General features: G+C 40.5%; 1 protein-coding gene across 31 annotated transcripts in view; it reads right to left on the bottom strand.

The window, feature by feature from the left end:
- Positions 1–23,180, bottom strand: part of Clasp2 (cytoplasmic linker associated protein 2) — a 172,765-nt gene that overhangs the window by 74,105 nt on the left and 75,480 nt on the right. For all 31 annotated transcript variants that reach the window (XM_085828098.1, XM_085828101.1, XM_085828103.1 and 28 more), the window contains 3 exons: positions 8,798–8,877; positions 3,104–3,196; positions 533–678 (listed from right to left, as the gene is read on the bottom strand). In XM_085828098.1, coding sequence (XP_085684224.1) covers positions 533–678; positions 3,104–3,196; positions 8,798–8,877 — 319 coding nt within the window. The remainder of the gene's footprint in view (positions 1–532; positions 679–3,103; positions 3,197–8,797; positions 8,878–23,180) is intronic.

The raw sequence follows: 23,180 nt of genomic DNA, 5'->3' as shown, positions 1-23,180 counted from the left end.
ACAGCCAAATTAGGAATGAGAAAAATAAGTATAGCCAATGCCAGACCCATTCATTTTTTTCCCTATACATTTTTCAGCTGATAAAACAATTATGGAAGATGTCTCTTATCTACTGCTAGAGTCTCAATCCAAAGTCTCACACATGCTAAGCAGGTACTTTATCACAGTGCCACAATCTCAGCAAAAGAAACATTTTAAAAAATAACAAAAAGAAAGGAAGAAAGAAAATAGAAATAATTGAATCTGTATGTATAATACAACTATTTTGGGGTTCATGTCAGCTTCTTTGGGGGTGATCTTGTTACTGCTTTACTTAATGAACTCTGATTTAATGAGTTCTACATTCATTCATAAAAAAATAAATAGCATTCCATATATGGAGGTACAACTCTTCCATCCTAGCACTTGGAAAAGTTGAAGAAGGCAGGTTTCTGCTTAGTTTACATGGTGAGTTCCCAAACAGCCAGAGCTACACAGTAAGACCCTATGTCAAAAACAAACAGACACCTCTGCCCCAGAGAGACACACTTACGCAACAGTGATGCAAGCTTCCCTGACCACCTGGGATCTGAGGTCCTTAGCTGACAGCTTAAGCGCTCCATCCAACAAACGTAAGTGCTGGAAAAAGCAATCATACTGTGCGGCTCCAGCAACAAGAAGTGATCTGATTTTCTTAAGCTAGAAGAGACATTTCATTATTGATATAAGAGCTGAGAGTCTACAAAGAAATCATCCAAATTACATCATCTAAACATCTAAAGGTTTTTCTTTACAATTAAGTTTATGGGTTTCATTAAATTTACATATCAAAATTCAGAAATTTTCATCACATTGAATGCACCATGTAAATAAACACACAAATCAATACAAAGCTGTCTGGGAAGCAGTGTTACAAGCTTAGATACATGCGGAACAGATACATGTTCACATAAAAAAGAAAATTTACATTTTTCTAATCATTCTTTTCCAAAGTACAGAAAAATGTAATTAACATTGAAATTTATCATTTTAAACTATTTAATTGGTGACATTTAAGTACATTTACGACATTGGACAACCACTATCATTACCTATTGATAGTCTCTCACCCCTGCCTTTTCTTCTCCCTTCCAGGCTGTGTGTGTGTGTGTGTGTGTGTGTTCACACTCAAACCCAAGGTCTCATACATGCTAAGCAAGTACAATACAATCAATACATAAGAAATGAAAATAAAGATAGAAAAAGAAAAACTAATAATAAATTGACAAAGTACATATATAAAACTGTGTTCAGCTGCACTACTGACAAGGAAGCCAAAGCTGGAAGAAAATATTATCTGTACATCAGACAGGCAAAAACCTTACACACTTGATAGACTACACACTACACCAGAGAAAATAAACGCTCACAAAAAAGTTTGAGTAAATTTGTGAAGGACTAAAACCTTTATTCATCTACAGAAATAAAGCTGCATGTGCTCTTTACCAAGAAGCCACGTGTAAATACTCTAGCCTATGGAGACAATTGTTACAAGGATGTGCAAAGGTCTGGGATTCAGTTCGGTGATGGAATACTTAACCCTGTATCAAGGGAAAGGCAGCAGAAGGACATGGACTGTATCATTAAAGCTGAGCCTGGTGGAGACTGACTACTCAGGTGTCAGAGAGCAGTAGGCCAATCTCTCTCTCTTTCTCTCCCTCTCCCTTCCCCCTCCCCCCCCAGTGGTTGCTTTCTTTACACAGCAACCTGCAGGGCAAGCCAAGAATACCAGAGAGATCCTATCTAAATAAACAAACCAAAGTACCCCCACCAACATCATTAAAATGAAAAAAGAAAAAATCCTTTAAAATTCTGTCATTGTCAAATGAGAATGAGTTTAATGAGTTACACATACACATATCAAACTAAAGAATGTATGTACACATCAACCAGCATTCAGTAAATATCTGAGCAGTCAATACACGCTTAACATGCATAACCAGGAATATTGTATAGGTACAATTTGTTAAATAAAAAAGAGCAAGGGATTAAGCATTGCTTAGTTTAAATAAAATAAAAGGAGTGGAGGGTATTATATTGATTTGAATGCACAGAGAAAATGTCATACTCCAAAAGACATTCAGACTAATTACTTCTGAATGACTACTTTCAAAGGAAAACAAAAAACCTTCAGGTTCAAGCTCGTCTTTTATTTTAATCTGTGATGTTTCTCCGTAAGTCATCAATGAAAAAGTTGTTTTATTTTTTAAATTGTGATTTATGTGTGATGTACAACTTTAAAAGTAAATACAAAATCATATTTAAACAAATTCAGAGCATTATTTTCTGTGTTAAGAACAATATGTTAAACATTCAAAAATACAGACTTCTAAACATAGAGATGGAAAACCATCTGTAATGCATAATATCAAAAAAGCACTATTTGTCAGGAATATATATTAGCCCGACTAGAGGCTCTCAGAGCACAGGCATCTTCAAATCAGTCCTTTCCCGGCCTTGGGGATACTGAGGCACTCAGTGTCATCTGACAAAACTGACATCACAGAACGTGAAATACAATATAGAACTCATGTCAACACAAACATTATTTTAACATTCATCTAATACTTTCCTCAAGAAATGTACTGCAAATAAACCATTCCTAGCTCAAGGATGACCAAAAATGTTGTAAATAATTCAACCACATTTACTATATTTAAGAGTCAGATGAATAGACACCCTGCAGCGAAATTATGTCAATGTTGAACAAATGCTGAGCCCACAGGAAAAGCCAATCTCTTCTCTGGCAAGTCCTCATGACTCAGGGTGCACTGACAATGGTGCTGATAAGTAGCTAGGTGACTCCAGAGAGGCCAGGCAGAGCTCTCTCAACCTCACTGGCTACCAGGCTGTGGGACATGCACTGACATGATCAGCAAAAACAGAAGAAGAAAAGAAAATCTAAAGCCGACAATGCCTATGACAGCCATATTTCTGTCTGTCATTACAGAGAATATTACCCATCAGATTTTAACTCATGACCACTCAGCCTGTATCACCGCTGAGTGCATGCTCTCCTCAAGTTCTGAACAGGAGTGCTGCTAAGAAGACAGGGATAAGAAAGGAAGGTCATGAGAAAACTTACCGCATTGGCACGCTGGTCCCAGTCATGTTTGTCATCTGACAAAATTTCCCTGATCTTATTTAACGTCTCTTCAAGTTCTCGACTAGAATAGATCTTAAAAGAAAATATTGAAAATTAGAACAAAATTTCTTGCTGTAAATAACATACAACGATGTACCAGTGTTTGAAATAGTTTTTAATGTAGAAAGGCCATTTCACACCCTAGCTACACTTTCCATGGAGACAGTGACAGAGAGTAGATGCCCCAACAGCCTTCCTTTCAGCCCTCTCTGTTCCTCGTCCCCACAAGGACAACCTCAAACATGCTTCTAGAATGCTTCCAATGGAGCACATGTCCAAGGAACAAAAAAGGAGCAACTTCCCAAAAACATCATTTATACAATATTACAAAATATTGTTAAAAAGACATGCTTTAGTTTTGTAAAACTATTTGAAAAAAGGGCCAGTGCCAGAATAGACTAAGCATATAACTCACCTGGCTACAGTGTGTTTCTAAAAGGGGGAAAACAAAACTCAAGTAAAACAGGTCCTTTTGGTAATATTTTATAATAAATATATTTATAATATATAACAAATATAATATATTATAAACACCACGTCTAATTGTACTACAAGGTGCTATCTTGGAAGACAATGTAAAGACCTTCTCTAAACCATGAAAAAGGGAGAAAGTAACTCAAAAATTCACTCGAGTAACTCCATAATTTTTCAAGCCCTCTGTCCCTGGGCTCCTCATGTGTCTCCTTGGTATACAAAGAACACTGGGTTAGGGATCTGTTGTAGAATGACCTCTTGGTTTCTGACTTCTCTAGCTGACTGAAAGATGGCTTCCACATAAAGAATACTGGAAGATCAAGTGTTAAGAAGGGAGATTGTGATTCTGATTTTAGACAGGCTGTGTTTGAGATGTCTCTGAGGCCCCTAAAAGAAGATAATTTTAATGCTCAGCAGAGGTCTGGTTTAGAGGTAAAATTAGATGTAATCAATATACAGGTACTAGATAAAGCCATGTTGTTGAAGTCATAAAGCATCAAAATGCAAGTAGGAAGTTAGGATCCAGAAGTAACCCTTAATTATCTATAATATTTAATTGACCAAATAAAGAAGGATCCATTTGTAAAGGAAATGGATACGAAATAGACTAATAGAAGGGAAGTAAGGTGGGAAACACTGCTTTACCACTATTACAATAGAATTGTAAATGAAGAAAACAATTAGGCCAGTTGCTTTGGGTGCTGTGAGGATGGTAAGTGATTAGAAACTAGAAAAATGTAAGGAAGTGATAGGTACAGAGAAGGGGAGATGCAAACATACACCCTAACAAAGGAACTATTTGGAATTGATAGCTGTTGGGACAGCTTTCTTTACATACACACACACACACACACACACACACACACACAGAGAGAGAGAGAGAGATAGAGAGAGAGATAGAGAGAGAGAGAGAGACTTCTCAATGTTTACATTTTATTTTACGTGTATGAATGTTTTGCCTGCACCACATGCGTGCATGGTGCCTGTGAAGATCAGAAGCTGTTGTTAGATACCTAGACCTGGAGTTAAGGATAGTTCCGAGCCATTACAGTTGCTAGGAATCCAACCTGGGTCCTCTGCGAGAGAAGCAAATGCTCTTAACTGTGGAGCCAGGTCTCGAGTCCCCAGATCAACTTTACACTGACACGGGGCATATCACCACATGCCAGGGCAGCACTTGTGCTTAAGAGGAATAGCTGTTCAACACAAAATGAATTCCATGCCTTTGTGTGTGCTTTTGTTTTGTTTGTTTTGTTTTTAGTGAGAGAAAAAGAATAAATAGGAAGTTAGGAGGAAGGAAAAAAATATGATGAAAATACATTGTATAAAAAAAAATTTTTTTAAGATAGGATGTCTCTGTGTAGCAGAGACAGACTATCCTAGACTGACTTTGTAGACCATACTAACCCAAATCTTTGTGGGACCCAACAGTTGTCAGACTGGACTTAACGCACACTCAACAGGAGGGAAAACATGCCAACTACTCTAAACTCCTGAGGTCAAGGATCTCAGAAGGGAACTCCTACTACAATGCGCCATCTTACTGCATAATTTCTAACTGTAGTCTAAAGCTTATCCTTGTATGCACAGTAAGTGTAGCTCTCCTTTCTCATCAAAGAAACTTCTCTTTATTGCAAATAGTGACCATTACAGAAAACACAACCGGGGCGAGAACAGGCTCAGTAGTTAACAACACTTGCTGCTCTTGCAGAGGCCCTGGGTTCGCTATCCAGGACCCACACGGTGGCTCACAACCATCTGTAGCTCCAATCCCAAGGGATTCTACACCTTCTTCTGACCCAGCACACATGTGCTGGGCGTACAAACAAACAAAACACTGATACATATAAAATAGTCAAATAAATCTTGAGAGGGAGGGAGAGAGGGAAGGAGAGAAGGACAGAGGAAGAGAGGGAGAGGGGAGGGAGGGAGGGGGAGAAAGAGAAGGCTAGCACATAACTGAACACAATGGGAAGCCCAGTCCCAGTGGATATGTCTTCAATACAACTCCTGTACCTAAGGTACAGAAGTTGCAGTGGAAAGACAGTATGAGCCAGAGGACTGGAGAGTCTGCTGTGAAAGAGCTGCCCAAACAATGACAGCATCAGCAGACAAGCTAACACAGAACAAGGAAGTTCACTCACAGACTACAGGTAACTAGTGACTGCTGAGAGAGGGGGAGTTAGCCTCTCCAAGAACAGAGCCCCATTAGTGGTTATCCAACACAAATGGTCAGCCCAAAGTCATATACACATAATCAACAAGAATGGACTCAAAGTTGTTCATCTCTGTATAGGTGACAATAATAAAAAAAGAAGTCATTGATTTGAGAAGGTTCTGGGAGAATATGCAAGGGGTTGGAGGAAGGAAAGCAAAGGAGGGAGATTTATTATATTTTAATTTTAAATAAATTAAATAAAAATAAAAGAAAGAAAAAAGTATATCAACATTTATGGTGTAGAAATAGCAGGCATATGCTTACCATTGACATTGGCAAATTTAATCATCACAACATCCTTGACTGTACACTAACAATTCCTAAATTAATATGGTTTTACAGCCAGTGCGGCTAATCCCTAGGTAATCGTGGGCAGATGCTCTGAATAGCGCAAGCAAACAGTAAGGTCTGGCCAGAGAGCAAGGCCTCACACGGCAGTGCAGGGCAATGAGGACAGCAAGCACAGCTAACTCAACACCAGCTATATTAGAGGTCAGTGAAAGGAAGCTCTATTTAATAACAGCATGGGAATGGAAGGACAGACTCTCTAGAAGCAGTAACGCTGTTGCAACAGGTGGCTGGGAAGCCTGTTCTCCTTCCTGAGGTTGGGTAGCCCATAGCTTCAGTGATTCTGTAAGGATCCATTCTGCTAGAACATACTGAACAGTGAACAATGATAAAGTCCAGACAGGTTTCACAACTGTTCCTAAAACACTAACCATTCCTTTACATGACAAGTCTACAAAATATACAGAGAGAGGGAAGTATCTTAAGAGAAAAATCCATTTCAAATACACTCAAATCAGAAGCATTGTTAAAGCTTTCCTATAGCTTTTTAAGACTTTAAATAGCTTAAGGACAACTTTTCCTCTGAGGGCGCCTATTAGCTCACACAGTATAAGTCCGTGTGCAAAGAAAGCGCTAGAACCTTTCAAGACAACACTCAGCAGGGACATCCATGAGAGAAGCAGCATTCTGACAGGCAGGAAGGACAGCCAGAGTGTGAAGAAATGCACATTTTCACTTCTCCCTCTCCCCCTCCCTCCCTCCATCCCTGTATGTCTCATTTTTTGGAAGGAAGGAAGGAAGGAAGGAAGGAAGGAAGGAAGGAAGGAAGGAAGGAAGGAAGGAAGGAAGGAGAGAGAGAGAGAGAGAGAGAGAGAGAGAGAGAGAGCGCATTTTCGTATAGGGAACAAGCATTTTCCCCAGCAAATAGCTCTTGAAAGTGGGCTGCCTAATCATACCTTTCTTAGAAGTGGTATAATCATCCTATACAACAAAATCGAGTGAAACAAACCAACCACAGCTATGCAATTCCATACATATGACACCCTAAAGCAGCTCCTATAAAAGCCTGGTATGTTGGTGCCTGCGATACCAGTATACTTGGGAGTTGGAGGCAGAAGGATCAGGAATTCAAGACCATATTGAACTACTTGATATTTTAAAAACAAGCAAACAAAACAAAAAAAAAATCTTACAAATAAATACATTTAAAAATCTTATAAACAGCATGCCTTTAGTCACAGCAGAAGGATAAAACCTTTCATCAGGAGGCAAAAGCAGGTACATCTCTGTAATATGAGGCCAGTCTGGTCAATATAGCTAGTTCTGGGACAGTCAGGGTTACACAGAAAAACCTTCTCAAAAATCAAAAACAACAACAAAACCCAAAGCAATAAATAAATAAATCTTACAAGCAAAATCCCTCACTGCAGCTTAATATAGATTAGCAAAAAGTTGGAAGTAAACTGAACAAATAAAAGTAAAGGACATATAAACTACTCAAACAGAATCTGAAGGAACAGAACCACAAACTTAGTACTGTAGAGAGATACACCAAGCAACACTGGGTCCAAGGGCATGGCATTTGTACAGCTACTATAAACACATGCTCACTTTGATTCCTTTAGTTCCTCCTCGGGAAGAACTCTCATATCTATTTGTCAGCCTCTAATAGTCCCTGAGATCAAAACTAACTATGAACTTTACATTTGACACTGAAATGTAATATGACTGAGTCATGGTTTCAGTTTTATCTAAGCTTTACTGAAAAATGAATGTGAAGATCAAATTATGACAATAATTAATGTCTTGATAATGTCTAATATATCATTCCTACATTTTTTTTGAGACAGGGTCTTTCCTTATAATCCTGGCTGTCCTAGAACTTGTTCTGCAGACCAGGGGGCCTCAAACTCAGAGACCCTCTCTCTCTGCCTCCCAAGACCTGGGACCACCACCCAGTTAAATGTTGGTGTTCTTGGCCATGTGGGTTGACAGAAGAAAAAGGGTTACTCAAGGATGAGTTAAGGCCTTGCTGGCAGCAGGGAAGTCCAGCCTCTGTGGACTGAACATCTGGAAAAAGCAACTTATTGATTGTTACACAAAAGTTGTTTTTAGGGTACAAATCCTTATAACAAAGCCCCTAATCTAATCCATAAGTTTTGTGAAGGAGAATGGCATGCCTTGCAACTTTAGTATTTACTGTGTATTGTTTGCAGCACTCAACAACGCAAGACACTGCAGGTATGCCAAGACTGACCTGTGAGCAAAGTCCTGCCAAGGCTGTAAAGCTCCATCAGAAAAAGAACTCTACAGAGAACAGAAAGCAATCACTGTCTTCTACAATGACTTGGAACAAAATAGCTGCCTTTTTAAAGTTTATCCTGGATATAAAGATTCTACTAGATTTCCTGCCATATCTCCTCTTCTCGTTGTGTATAATGTTTGTAGGGCAGACAACTGTGGGATTGGTCTCCTCCCTTTACCATTATGTGGAACTCAGGGTCAAACTCAGCTTGTCAGACTTGAACTGTAAAGTTCTTGACGCCTGAGCCATCTAGTTGTACCTGCAAATAAAAATTTATAAAGAGACAAAACAAGGAGATGAGGAGGCAGAGACAACATCATGAGGGATGCCGCTTCCCTGGAAATCTTACCTGAACAGAAGGAACATCTGTAAAAGCCTTTATAAAATCATCTTCATCAACTGCTCCAGCCCCTCCTTCTTTAGAAGTACCTGTTAATTAAAAAGAAACTGGTTTTCTTTTTATGTCTTTTAGGTATATTTTTAGGTATCTTAACAATAAGAACCATGTGAAAGATCCCTTTGATAGAAACAACAGTATAATTTTGAAGGATATACAAAATGTTTTAAAACAGGGCAACTTCCAGAGAAGTTGAGGCACTTGGTAGCATTTGGTTACGTCCTGATGCAACAGCACAAGTACAACTCCACCACTACTCTATGCATTAGCAAGGACACAATAAAGAAGAAAGGATAAACACTTCAGAACTGAATAGTAAGTATGTCAGGCGTGGTGCTCAAGCTTATAATCCTGGCACCTGGAAGGCTGAGCAGCCAGATTGTAGCACCCTCAATGCCAGTCTGGACAACACAGTAGAAACTCATCTCAAAAAATCCTAATTCAATCATTAATTGGCAACATTAAATAACAATAGATTTTTAAAAATGATGTAAAACAATGGGAACAAAATCTATATATGATGCTGTGTTTAGGAACACATGTGAAAGAAGTGAGGGTTTTGGAATTAAATTTGATTATATAAACCTTCATTTATTATACACAGAAAATCAATATTAGCAAGTTATTATTTTATTTTTAAAAGATTTGTTTATTTTATGTATATGAGTACACTGTGGCTGTCTTCAGATACACTAGAAAAGGGTGTCGGATCCCAATACAAGTGGTTGTGAGCCACTATGTGGTTGCTGGGAATTGAACTCAGGACCTATGGAAGAGCAGTCAGTGATCTCAACGGCTGAGCCATCTCTCCAGACCAGCAAGTTATTATTATACCATAGCTGGTAAGCAGCAGCTATGTAAGAGCTGATAGTTAAGCTACTGTCTTTCAGCTCCACCTCTATTCTTCTGAGATGTTGAGCCTAAAACCCAGCAAAGTGTCATCTTTCTGCTACTTTTCTGTTGAGCTCTATCAACAGGTGATACAACTGAAAGCTTGCAGGAATTAAGAACTCATTCCTTTCACAGGGAAGAGGGATGCATCCTGTTCTTGTCAGTTAAACTCTAGTAACTCTGGCAGACCATTTGTTCCAGTTGATAGTTTTTCTAATCCTTGCTGAATCTGCTCACAGTGCTTGGAAGACAGCACCAGCCAGCTCATGCCTTTTCGAAGAGTGCTGAGTCTAGACTGGTGGGTATCTCTTTAAAGTTCTACAGTTTTTTATTAGCGTCTTAATTAGATACAATTAGAATTGTCATTTTTGTACACATATGCAATTTGTTTCTATAATATATATCCCTGCTTCCATTACTGATTCCATGCTGGTTCTCTTCTCTTCCCAGCCATGTCATTTTACTGTTGTCACTCTGGGGTAGGGGAGCAAGAGTTTATTTAGGGTTGCTTCAGAGTTTGTTTAGAGAAGCATGAGCTACAGTGGGAACGCATCTCTCTCACACATCATCCATTAACTGTGTAAAATCATCAAGGAGGAACGGTGCTCCACGAGCCCCTTCCTCGCTGTGACAATGCTCCGAGACTCCATCCTGGGCATGTAATCAAAGTAGCTGCGGGCTGAAAAGCGCAACAGTCACATGATGCCTAGAGTGCATTCAAGTGCATACACTCTTCTCTCTTGCTTCTTCCAGCACTTTCCTGCCCTTCTCCCACAATGTTCCATGAACCCTGGAAGGGTGATAGGATGCCCCATCTGTAGTCAGGTACTCAACAGTCAGAGACCATTCATTCTATGGGTTTCTGAAGTCTCCCCCTGACCATAACAGCACGACCCCATGGTATGAAGGTAACCTTTAATTACTGCAGCCTCCACATTGGTACCCAGAATTCTAGGGATAATAGCTGCTACATGCTCTCTATCTACAATCTTTTTGTTGTTGTTGTTTTTTAAATTATTTTATGTGTGGTTTTTGTCTATGTATATGCCTATGTATGTGTATGTCTTTTAGAAGATGTCAGATCTACCAGAGCTAAAGTTTCAGGGAGTTGTAAGTCACTCAATATGGATGCTAAGAATCAAATTCAAGCCCTGTGCAACAGTAATACACTTTCTTTAATTTTTTTTCTTTCTTTCCTTTTTTTTTTTTTTTGGCTTTTTGAGACAGGGTTCCTCTGTATAACTCACTTTATAGACCAGGCTGGCCTCGAACTCAGAAATCTGCCTGCCTCTGCCTCCCCAGTGCTGGGATTAAAGGCGTGCACCACCACGCCTGGCAGTAATACACTTTCTTAACTACTGAGCCATCTCTTCAGCCCTATTTTCATATTCATAATTTACCAAAAAAAAAAAAAACAAAACAAAACATTGAATGTGCCTAATCTGAAATATCTGAAATTTCAAAGTCTGAAGTGCTCCAAGAGTTGAAACATTTTGAACATTGTGATAACTAATATTCACAGTTTAACTGTACTTAGAATCCAGTCCACAACCTCCGTCCGTAACAGTGTTTCCAGACAGGGCTAACCCAAGAGAGAAACCCAACCTTAAATGTATATAGATGACGCCTTTCCATGCTCTGGGGTCAGAGACGGATTTAAAAGGAGAAAGGGAGCTTGTAGTGACAATTTTGGAGTTTGGGCTAAAAAACAAACAGAAAACCCACACAAGTATTACAACTATGATTTTTTTCTCCTGCTCTAGCAGGTGTCTAATTTTTGCCAGCTGCAGATAATTTCTGTGTGTGTGATATTTGGAATTCTGAGGATGTTTATTTTAGAGGGTATATAAATGATAGGGCCCTGAGAGGAGGGATGGGTTGTTGGCTGTTGTTGGTTGCAATTTGTTAGTTATGCCCAAAGGAAAAATGAGAAAGAATAAATTAGATATCCTGATAACAAAGATCACACTTGCCCCAAGGAACTCGATGACCCTAATCAGCAGGAAGTAGTCTAATGATGACATCATCTCCTTTCAGACCCTGGACCCTATTCAGGTAACTCCAATCCCCTCCCTCTATCCTCTTGTCTCTCCTATGTAGTATTAAGGAGTGGAAAGGGTGGAGAAGGTGGTAGAAAGAAGAAACCCTGAAATAGGAAAAGACAAGCTACAAGTGATACCCAACAGGAGGCTAGGGAGAGTGGGAAATTTGATTTCAAATGCTGTAAAGAAAATGGTAGGCAGTCTCTAGATGGTCCATCCTTTCCTCTCAGCTCCAAACTGTCTCTGTAACTCCTTCCATGGGTGTTTGTTCCCAATTCTAAGAAGGGGCAAAGTGTCCACACTTTGGTCTTCGTTCTTCTTGAGTTTCATGTGTTTTGCAAATTGTAACTTATATCTTGGGTATTCTAAGTCTCTGGGCTAATATCCACTTATCAGTGAGTACATATCATTTGAGTTCTTTTGTGATTGGGTTACCTCACTCAGGATGATGCCCTCCAGGTCCATCCATTTGCCTAGGAATTTCATAAATTCATTCTTTTTAATAGCTGAGTAGTACTTCATTGTGTAAATGTACCACATTTTCTGTATCCATTCCTCTGTTGAGGGGCATCTGGGTTCTTTCCAGCTTACTGCCATACTGGGGGATCCATCCCATAATCAGCCTCCAAACGCTGACACCATTGCATACAATAGCAAGATTTTGCTGAAAGGACCCTGATATAGCTGTCTCTTGTGAGACTATGCCGGGGCCTAGCAAACACAGAAGTAGATGCTCACAGTCAGCTATTGGATGTATCACAGGGCTCCCAATGGAGAAGCTAGAGAAAGTAACCAAGGAGCTAAAGGGATCTTCAACCCTATAGGTGGAACAACAATATGAACTAACCAGTACCCCGGAGCTCGTGTCTCTAGCTGCATATGTATCAAAAGATGGCCTAGTCGGCCATCACTGGAAAGAGAGGCCCATTGGACTTGCAAACTTTATATGCCTCAGTACAGGGGAACGCCAGGGCCAAGAAGTGGGCGTGGGTGGGTAGGGGAGTGGGAGGGAGGGCATGGGGGACTTTTGGGATAGCATTGGAAATGTAAAGGAAGAAAATACCTAATTAAAAAAAATTTTTTTAAAAAAGTAAAGATAAGAAAAGAAAAGAAAAGAAAAGAAAAGAAAAGAAAAGAAAATGGTAGGGAAGTAGTGTGGATGGGTCTGGTGCTGCTCCAATTCCCTAATAAATGAAGGAGCCAATCACTGTGCGAGTAGGCGGGACATCCAGGTTCAAGGAAGAAGAGAGGAAGAGAGGAAAGAACAGGACAGCATAAGGGTAAGATGTAGCTGCTAGAGTTTCCAGGTGTCGTGGCGGATCTGCAAGGACTCACCACCGGAGGAATCATGTTTTAATAAGACTTATAAGATTAGGTTTTAGTTGTTGTGCTCAGAGACTGAGTTACCATTGTTTCTGAACTAAGTTTGTGTTGCATTTTCCTTCACGCAGCAGCTCATCTAGGTTCAAGAGAGAAAGCCTGGTTTGCCAGATGTGCACCACAAAGGCCATGGGGGATTTTGAAGCATGGTGCTGGCGTGGTAATGACCCACCAGTGGGAACCCAGGGAGCTGGGTGGAAAGGTTGTGGAGTTCTGAGTTAGAGTCTCCTCGAGATAAAACCAGGCCAGCCATTGCCCACAGTGCATGACCGGCCAGGCCACCAGGGCAAAAGCACAGCAAGGGGCGCGGGAACGTGCCGGATCATGTTTTTAATATCTCCCGCAACAGGGAAGGAAGGAATGGATTTTTTTTTTCAAGAGACCAGAAAAAAGTTTATTACAGCTGCTAACAATTGGATATCCCTGCTTTTCTACCAGAGAGGTTTTCTGTTTTGTCTTTTTCTTCTTCGTATCTTATGTTTCAAACAAGGATAGAAGAATGGCTGAGCAGTTAGAAAAATGTGGGTGGAAATGGAGGGGCCTGAGAAAGAAAGAATGGCTGAAATAGGAAACAATCTGACGACACAGCCCATTTCGAGAGAAAACGTTACTCTCAAAACCAACCTTGCCATAAGAGTGGGAGGAGGGGTGGCCCTGGGTTACAAGATCACCATCAGCTTTCACAGTAGTCATACATCATAGGCCTGCTAACGGTGTGGAATATAGTTATGATAAGCTAGGATGGCGTCCTACAGAAATGATACATCTAAGGCATTTTAAAAAGTCTATGATATCATATGGAATAAACTCACCTTGTGTGAAACAGACTCTAAATAACTGTACTACTCAAAATAGAATTATTCTCCAAAACCTGAAGGGATGAGCGACAGCTGTCCTAGAGGATGGTCCACATTGCATTGGTTAACATGGCGGAGAGAAGAAGCCATGAATGCTGAACAGCAAAACAGTGAGGGGAGTGAGTACAGCAAAAGTCCACTTGCTGGGTGAAGGGCGGTGCTCTGATACACAAAACCACATTCAATTTGATCACACTTCTATAAAACAATGTCGCACAGGGGCTTTAAGAGCTTGGGACAAAGCTGAGAGGCCCAGGAAAGGGTCCACCCCATCTACTAAGATCGCACAAAGCTCTGGAGAAGGCACACTGAGGGGTGTTTTGTTTTGTTTTGTTTTAAACAAAGAATAGTCTCAGCTATGAACAAAGCTGTAGCAGACCTTGATGCAAGGTAGATGTTGATAGAGACCTTGGAGTTTGAAATTTTGAATACTGAATGTAAAAACATTAGACCATTAAAGGCAGGAACACCATCTATGGATGAGTGGGTAAGGGATATGACCAATACTGATTCTAATGTATACCATGCTAATATCATCAATCAAGCTGTATCTCTAATATCAAAATACTTGGTGCTTCATTTGGGGGAAACACAGTCATTTGTTTTCAGTAAAGGAACAGCAGCAGCTGAGAGACATAGGGTTATAGGAAAAACTGAGGCTGTTAAATAAATCAGCCTATAAGTTTTAGAATATGTTAACATCAAAATGGAAGCCAGCAAAAGTTTTGCACTGGAACACAGATTTGCTCATAATTCTACAGGAAATGAAAAGGCTGTAGATACCATCAAAACTGATAAATACTAGAAATGAGCAGGAAAAGTGTTCTGCAAACCTTGGCCACTGACCCAGAAAGTGCTTACTTCACTGAAAAATGTTTCTGTTTATAGTTTCCTACTACACACAGCAAAATTAATGGCTTTAAACAGAAATGGAGAAATATAGTGACAATTTTGGAGCTTCAGAATCTTTAAAAGAAAAACACAGAAATCTAAAACTTACTAAGAATACGTTTTGATTTAATCCTAGGTATAGGATGTGGGGCTGCTTCAGGTCATCCCCAACAGCTCACTATGCTTTGCCTCAACACCCCTAATCAGCAGGAAGTACTCTAAGGATAGCAGCGCCCTCTTTGTGACCCCGGCCTTACTCAGGGAGCTCCCTCCTTCCCCCTCTATCCTTTTGTCTCTCCTATCCAGTGTTAGGGGTTGACAGGGTGAAGAATGGTGGAGAAGGGTGGAAGAAAGGAGAACCCACAGAGTAGCAGAGGACAGCTACAGCAGCTGGCTGAACACCAGCATCCTGCACGCCCTGACTGCTGACACAGTGTACCACTCGATGCCTTACTGTCCAGCCATCAGGTCTTCCACACAAGGATAGGATGCATCCCTCAAATTCTAAGTTAAACAAAATGCCCCTGTATTGCCTCTTGTCAGATACTTGGTCAGAGTAAAGAGAAAAGCGACTAACGCCAGCAGTACTGTGGTGCCACAAGTGAAAAGCTTCATGCCACACAGTGCTGAGCCATGCAGTGCTGATCATTAACCAGCTTGTTTGAGATACGCGACACCATCTCCAGATCATGGTAAAAAGTATCTACAACACTCGGATGAAGCTTACATTTAGACTTTAGACCTATTCCCAAAATATCCCATTATGCATATGTACACATTCAAAAACTTAAACTAAAAACGTTACAATACAAAAGCAATGCTGGTTCCAGCATTTGGATAAGGACTACACAATCTGTACTAAATGCTCTATAAAAATAGCATGATTTGGGTCTGTAGAGATGGCCTGGGATTAAGGGGACTGGGCTCATCCTGAGGATCTGGGTTGATTCCCAACATGCAGAAAAAGCAAACAGTCTGTAAATCTAGTTAAAGGGGATCCAATGCCCTCTGCTGCTCTCTGCAGGCAACAGGCTCATAAGCAGTCCACAGGCATACATGAAGGGAAAACACCCATACATATAAAATAAGTAATAATAAACAAATTTAAAAATTAATAGCAATGTGGGCCACCACCTAATTGAGCCTGGTTAACAATGGCAGTTTTTGTTGCTAACTCTATCTCAATATTTAACTATGCGATTAGTGTAAGAATTCAATATTTAAATTACACAATGTATATTATAAAGGACAATTAACTTTAAAACTTTTCAAATTAAACAGCTTAAAGATTGGAGCAAGAAACTACCAAAGGCAATTTACAGATTCCTTGAAATCCCCATCAAAATTCTAACACAACTCTTTACAGAAATTGAAAGGACAGCTCTCAGCTACTTCTCCAACATCATGCCTGCATTCCTGTGCCCATGTCACTAGGAGTGGGCTCTGAGGTTTCGAAAGCCCAAACTAGACCCAATGTATAACTGTATGTCTCTGTTTCTCTGTCTCCCCCTTCCCCTCCTCTCTGTTGCCTGTGGAAAAGAATACAGCTTCCAGCTACTTTTCCAACACCATGCCTGCATGGCTGCCACTGTGCTTCCTATCATAACAGACTCAACCTCTGAAACTGTAACCAAGCTCCCAGTTAAATGCTTTTTCTTTTTTAATAAGAATTGCCTTGACATGGTGTCTGTGACAGTTTGAATACGAATGGCCCCCATAGACTCATGTGTCTATTAGGAGGTGTGGCTTTGTTGGAGTAGCTGTGGCCTTCTTGGAGGAAGTGTGTCACCGTGGGGCCATCCTATAAGGTCTCCTAGACCTAGTGTGGTGGTCTCTCTTTCTGCTGTCTGCCTGATGAAGATGTAGAACTCTCAGCTCCTATTCCAGCACCTCGTCTACTTGCATGCTGCCATGTTTCTCACCATGACAATAATAGACTAAACTACTGAATTGTAAGCCAGCCCTACTTAAATACTGTACTTAATGAGAGTACACGTGCCCTGGTCGTGGTGTCTCTTCATAGCAATAAAACCAAAACTAAGACAGTATCTCATCACAGCAATGAAAACCCTAACTATGATAGCACTCTTGGGCCCAAAGTACTTTATATCCTACCACAGAGACACTTGCACAAGCATGTTCATTGCTGCTCTATTCATAATAGTTAGAAACTGGAAGCACTCTACATGCCTGTCAGTGGAGGAATGGATAAAGAAAATATGATACATTTACACAATGAGATATTACTCATAATTTTTTTAAAAAAATCATGAACTTCACAGGTAAATGGATAGAGCTACAAAAAAAATCATCCCGAGTAAGGTAGCTCATGCCCCAAAAGACAAATATGATATGAGTTCATGTACATGTGGCCATCAGCTATTAAGTCTTTGATAAGCAAGCTACAATCTGTGTAACTACAGAGGTTAGATGTAGAACAGGCCCTCCTCAGGACGGGGGCGTAGACTATTACTGGGGTGGGGGACTAAAACAAGAGGTTCATGTGGGGAGAGGGAAGGAATAAGAGAAGAGGGGGATATGGAGAGGGACAGCTAAAAGTATGGGTAATTTGAGAGATTGTATGGAAACCTAATTCAGTAGAAGCTTATGTGTATATATAAAATGAAAGAAATCTAAGCTAGAATCAGCAAATAACATGGGATATAAAGTCCCAACTAGACACCTCTCACCATCAAATGACACTTCCAGTGGCAGGAATGGGTCACAGCTCATTAGTTGTCAGCTGAGGGCCTCATAAAAACCTGCAAACAGCCCAGATAATTGCCAAGGTTTCTGGTTGCTCTCCACAAACTTACTGTAAGGCTGGACTGCTGACTGCAGCACTGCTGTAACTCACAGGACATGGACAAGCCAAGCTGCTGACTGGATAGAGCAATGGTTCCTGACCCCTTTAGGGTAGTGTATCAGATATCCTGCATATCACATATTTACATTATGATTCATAACAGTAGCAAAACTGCAGTTATGAAGTAGCAATGAAATACTATTATGGTTAGGTTAGGGATCACCATAATATAAGGAACTGTATTAGGAGATTTGAGAACCACGGATCTAGAGCCTGCAGCCCCACTGACTAGTGCTCATGGTACTTACTGAACATTGTGATGCCTGTTATCAAAGAGAAAAGTAAACATCAACACGGCTGCAGACCCTTCAGTCTACAATGCTGGCCTGCCTGCAACACATATTTGTACTGTAATGACACTAAAGTTGCAGGAGTAACCAACCACTACTTGACTGGAATTAAGGCCCACCCATGCCCGACACTGCCCTAGTGGCTAAGGCCTGAGACTAGACAGGCCATGGACCTAGGAGGAAATCAAGGACTACTGTTCTGCTAAAGGAGCACAGCACGCGATGACTCCGAACGTCTCGCTACACTCGTAGATCAGTGTTTTGCTAAGCTATCGTCACAGAAGATTCTTCCTGCAGTAGATGGGACACAGGGAACCACAATCAGACAATGTTCAGAGAGTGAGAAGCCCTGGAACATGCATCCTAAATGGGATGCCTCCATGAAATCCCTCCTCTCAGAGCTCAGGGAACTCTGTGAAGAAGGAAGCAGAAAGAGCAGAAAGATTAAGAGGCAGTGGAGATGTAAGATACCATAGAAACAAGGCCTTCTAGATACGGCAGGACTGACATACATAAACACTCACAGAGACTGAGGCAACAGACACAGAGGCTGCCCAAGTCATGGCCAGATAGGATGCGAGTACTGTGAGGGGAAGTGGACATGAACCCCATGCCCAATGGAGAAGCTATCTCCAATTGATAACCTCTCACAAAGGGAAAGTTGGTTTTCTCATTGGGTATGCAAACCACACTTAGGGGCAGGCCTCTTGCTCAGCAGTAGAAGCTAACACAAAATCAATTCAATGGTATTTTTAGGTTTTTGTTGTTTTGTTTTGTTTAGGGGGGGCTCACAATGCTTTGTCTAAGTTTTTGTTTGCTTGTTTTTGTTTTGTTTTGGTTGTCTAACTTTATAGATCACTTGCTTAGATACTATGATTTCCAAGTTTGCGCACGCCTTTAATCCCAGCACTTGGGAGGCAGAGGCAGGCGGATGTCTGAGTTTGAGGCCAGCCTGGTTACAGAGTGAGTTCCAGGACAGCCAGGGCTACACAGAGAAACCCTGTCTCGAAAAACAAAAACAAAAAAAAGGGGGGGGGGGAAGGGAGGGGTGAGAGTAAGTCTCTACTCTCTATAAATTATCCAGTCTAAGGCATACTGTTAAAGTAGCAGAAACAGTCTAAGAAAAGATATTGAAGTGGAGGCAACAGCTTCCATTCTTAATACTGAAAAATATATTCGTTAATGAAGAGAGAATCTAATTTTAGGACCTACATAATAAAAAGGACTGACACCGCAGAAGGACAGAGAACACACAGCAGGTATTTCAGACTGGTGACACTACTGAGGCAAGACAGTATTCAAGGTTTTGAAAGATTATTTAAAACTGTATGTAGTGTATGAGTGTGTACAAATGCAAGGGCCCTCCTCAGGGACTGGATAATATTCAAGAATTCAACTTCATTAGAATGTACACAAATATAAATATAAGCTTGGGATTGCAGCCATTATTATAAACTTCTATTTACATGGATCAACTACAATAAGGCTAAGAAAGTCTCACACAGGCAGTTTTTCTTAAAGATATGTTTATCTTTCTAAGGCAGAACTAGAATAGATTTGTGTCTATAAAGCTTTACAATGTTCTAACACATCATTTCCCATCAAAAAGAACAGGGAAGTTCAACATGGGAGGACTCAGATGCTACCAGTAACAATCTCTGGGTCATGAGGTCATGAGCAGGCACTCTAGTGTCTTTCTAAGTTTAAAACCTTAAGCTGGAGGCTGGAGGTACAGTTTGTTGGTGGAGGTACTGCCTAGCATGCAGAGCCCTAGGTCCCATCATCCTCAGCTGAAAAGAACCTGGGTGCAGTGGCACACACCTGCAGTCCTAGCTCTTAGTGTTTGAAGGATCAGAATTTTAAGGTGATCCTCAGATACACAGCCAGTTCAAGGCCAATCTAGGACACAATAGACCCTGTCTCAAAAATATGACCTTGACTTGATCTCTTTTTACAGGGCTTTCAGGACACAGCATGGAGTGGGGCACAGAGAAGCTCCACAGGCAAATGCAGATGGGAAGAATAACTTACAGGTATGGGTCTTCAACCCACATACTCAAATATCAACAAAACTGTCATCTTTTTTCCTAGACATTCTGAGTGCCTCAAAAAAATAAATTTTGTACAAAGAAATGTCTTGACATTTTAAGTTTTTCATAGGAAAAAAAAATTCTAACATCAAAAAAATAACCAGAGTAAAACGTATTCATTCTTCCACATGGTGACAAAACAGGCAACCTGCTACTTACAATAACTTGTTATTTTCTCAAATTACCTTTACCTTGAAGGTATCAGGGTATCAGGGAACTTTCTGATATACACGCATAGACAAGATTTTAAGTTGGAATGGTGACTGGCTGATCACTAAGTTCCAAACTTAATAAAAAAAACCTCTATTACAGACAAAAAGTAAGAAGTGTATGTGCCAACTTTTCTTTAGGAAATGACCTAGAAATTGTGCAAAAGCAAGTCTGACAGTGGCATCAGCAGGTGCTCACCCCATCCCGGTTCCGACTGTCTATCTTGGGGAAGGAAGGCAGTGGACTCTGAGGGTCCACCTGTGAACACCAGGTCAGAACTTCCTTCAGGTCTCATCAGTGCTAAAGTCTTCTGAGTCAAACCCATCTTTCCCCATCATCAAGGAAGGAGTAAAGAAGGAAAATAAAGCCAAAGCACACACACAGAAAGGGTATTTGGGTTTTCTGTTGGATGTTTCTTTGTCAACAGGGTCTCAGCCCAGTCTGGCCTGAACATAAAATGTAACTTGAACTTGTGAAACTTCTGAGCGTCAGGGTCACAGGAGGACTGAGGTTATTAGGTTTGTATCTTCATGCATGTGAAGCAAGTGTTCCACCAACTGAACTACCTCACAGGACATGGAGATCTACCAGCAAACTTCTGCAGTAGAATCAACAACACATGCTTTGAAATGAACGAAGTGTGAATCCTGTTGTGCTTACTATTTAAAAGAAAAAGCAATTCCCCTGCTTCTGTGTTGGGGAGAGGAATCAGCAGCAGCATCTGTAGCGAGTGGGTATTTACAAATGACTAGAGGAGGCCTGGAGACATGGCTCAGAGGTTAGTGACTGCTCTTCCAGAGGGTCTGAGCCCAAGTCCTAGCAACCACATGGCAGCTCATAACTGTCATGAGCCATCTAGGAGAGGCTAAGGTGGCAGGTGACTTTCCTGGAGGTGGCTCACCATTTCTGCATGGTCAGTGGTGAACGTTCCCTGAGAGGCAACATTCAAAGAGACTTCATCTCAGGACTGCCTCCTGAAACTGACATGCTTTTCCTGTCATTATTACATAGCCTAAAGACTGTGTGCATTACCCACTCTATTGAGCAAATTTCCTGCAGATCAACATAAAGATGAGCTTTCATGAATTAAGACTGTTTAGATGAATTAATGATTTATAGAACACCTGATTTGATTCAAATAATTTTAGGAAGAAAGTTTTAAGAAATGGTTTTAGTTATTTTGCCAGAAAGATATAATAAAGTTAAAATCAAAAACAGAATGTGCCCATTTCATAGAATAGTAAGTAAAGGGTGTATAATAAGGAATACAATGACCTTTCACAATGACACTAAAAAGAAATAGGCTTGGGACAAATCTGTGATCAAGTTAAAATATTCATTCTAGGTCAGGTCCACGAATAAAGCACAGGTGTACACTATGATAAAACAAGGTAATGTGAAACTGTTGCTTTGAACTCATAGTGCGCTTATAGACTGAATTGCTGCTTTGAACTTAACTATCAACATCCTTCATAACCCCTTTGTGTAACATTTTATCTATGAGGTGATTTTTTAAGAACTTTTGTCTATAAAAAGGCCAGGGAAGAAATAAAGCGATGGCTTGTGAGCTCTGCCCCATCCATCCCTCCAAACGTGTGTGTGTGTGTGTGTGTGTGTGTGTGTGTATGTGTGTATGTGTGTGTGTGTGTGTGTGTTATTTGGGGCTCCACTAAATGTATATATGTATATGCTTATTTGTCTATATGTACGGATGTAAGTATATGTGTATGTATGTAAGCATGTATGAATTCTTGTGGAGTTGATTGAGACAGTAGTCAGGCCCAACCAGAATGTATGTGCGTATTCTTAGTAAATGAATTTCTTTCTTTCCTTTTCTTTTCTCTCTGGTACAGGAAGAGTTAACAAGTTCAAGCCTCTCACCTGTCCATCAAGAGTTCCTTGAGCACTACAAATTAAAGCTTTTTTTCTTAATTCCCTTGCTGCTAACAGAAAGAGTTTATTACTAGAAGCCAGCAGCTTTCAGCCTTAGAATAGCAAAGAGTTTTAGACAAAAGAAGAATCGTGAAAGATAAATTTCAACCTCACTGCTGACTCCATATCCCATCTCTGCCTTTCCTCGGAACTTTTTCACTCCAGGCAGGCCACTGGCACATAACCATCTGTAATGAGGTCTGGTGTCCTCTTCTGGCATACAGGCATACATATAGGCAGAACATTTTATAACAAACAAGCAGATAGATAGATAGATTAGACAGACAGACAGACAGACAGACAGACAGACAGACAAACTTCGTGAGAAAGAGTGGGTGCTGCAGATTTTGAGATGCTGGTACTTCCTAATAATGAGAACTGAAAGCTGAGGCTACCATTTACTTATTGAGGCAGTTCCAGGCTGGCCTTGCTGTGCTGTGCTCAGGATCGACTCCACCTATGGAGTGCTGAGATTTGTGTGGTCAAAGCAATTTCAATGTAGTCTTTGATGTTAAAGGAAAACAACACAAACACTTGGCTCACCTGAGGGACTAACTAAGCAAGAAAAGACAAAGGACTTTTGAAAACAGGATTTGTTCAGTTATGTCTCAAAGACAAGTTATTAACCTCAAAATCCAAAGCTAATTATAAACAATAAAATTATACCACCATCCAATCCATCTCTTATTTTCAAAACAAACAGTAGCCAAAGCAACTGGTATACAAATAGAGACACTGTAAGTCAGGAAATAAACTTTAAGAAGTCAGTGTCAAAGCCAGGCATGGGTACTGTATGCAGAAAGATCAGGCTTTCTAAGGTCAGCCTTGGCTACGTATCAAGCTGATGGCTAGCCTGGGCTCCAGGCAACCATTAAAAAGAAACAAC

The sequence above is a fragment of the Mus caroli genome, unplaced genomic scaffold (genome assembly GCF_978045245.1).
Source record: "Mus caroli unplaced genomic scaffold, Mus_caroli_1 scaffold_11, whole genome shotgun sequence".
Taxonomy (NCBI): domain Eukaryota; kingdom Metazoa; phylum Chordata; class Mammalia; order Rodentia; family Muridae; genus Mus; species Mus caroli.
The sequence above is the reverse complement of the archived record's forward strand: the minus strand, read 5'-3'. Positions and strand labels throughout refer to the sequence as shown.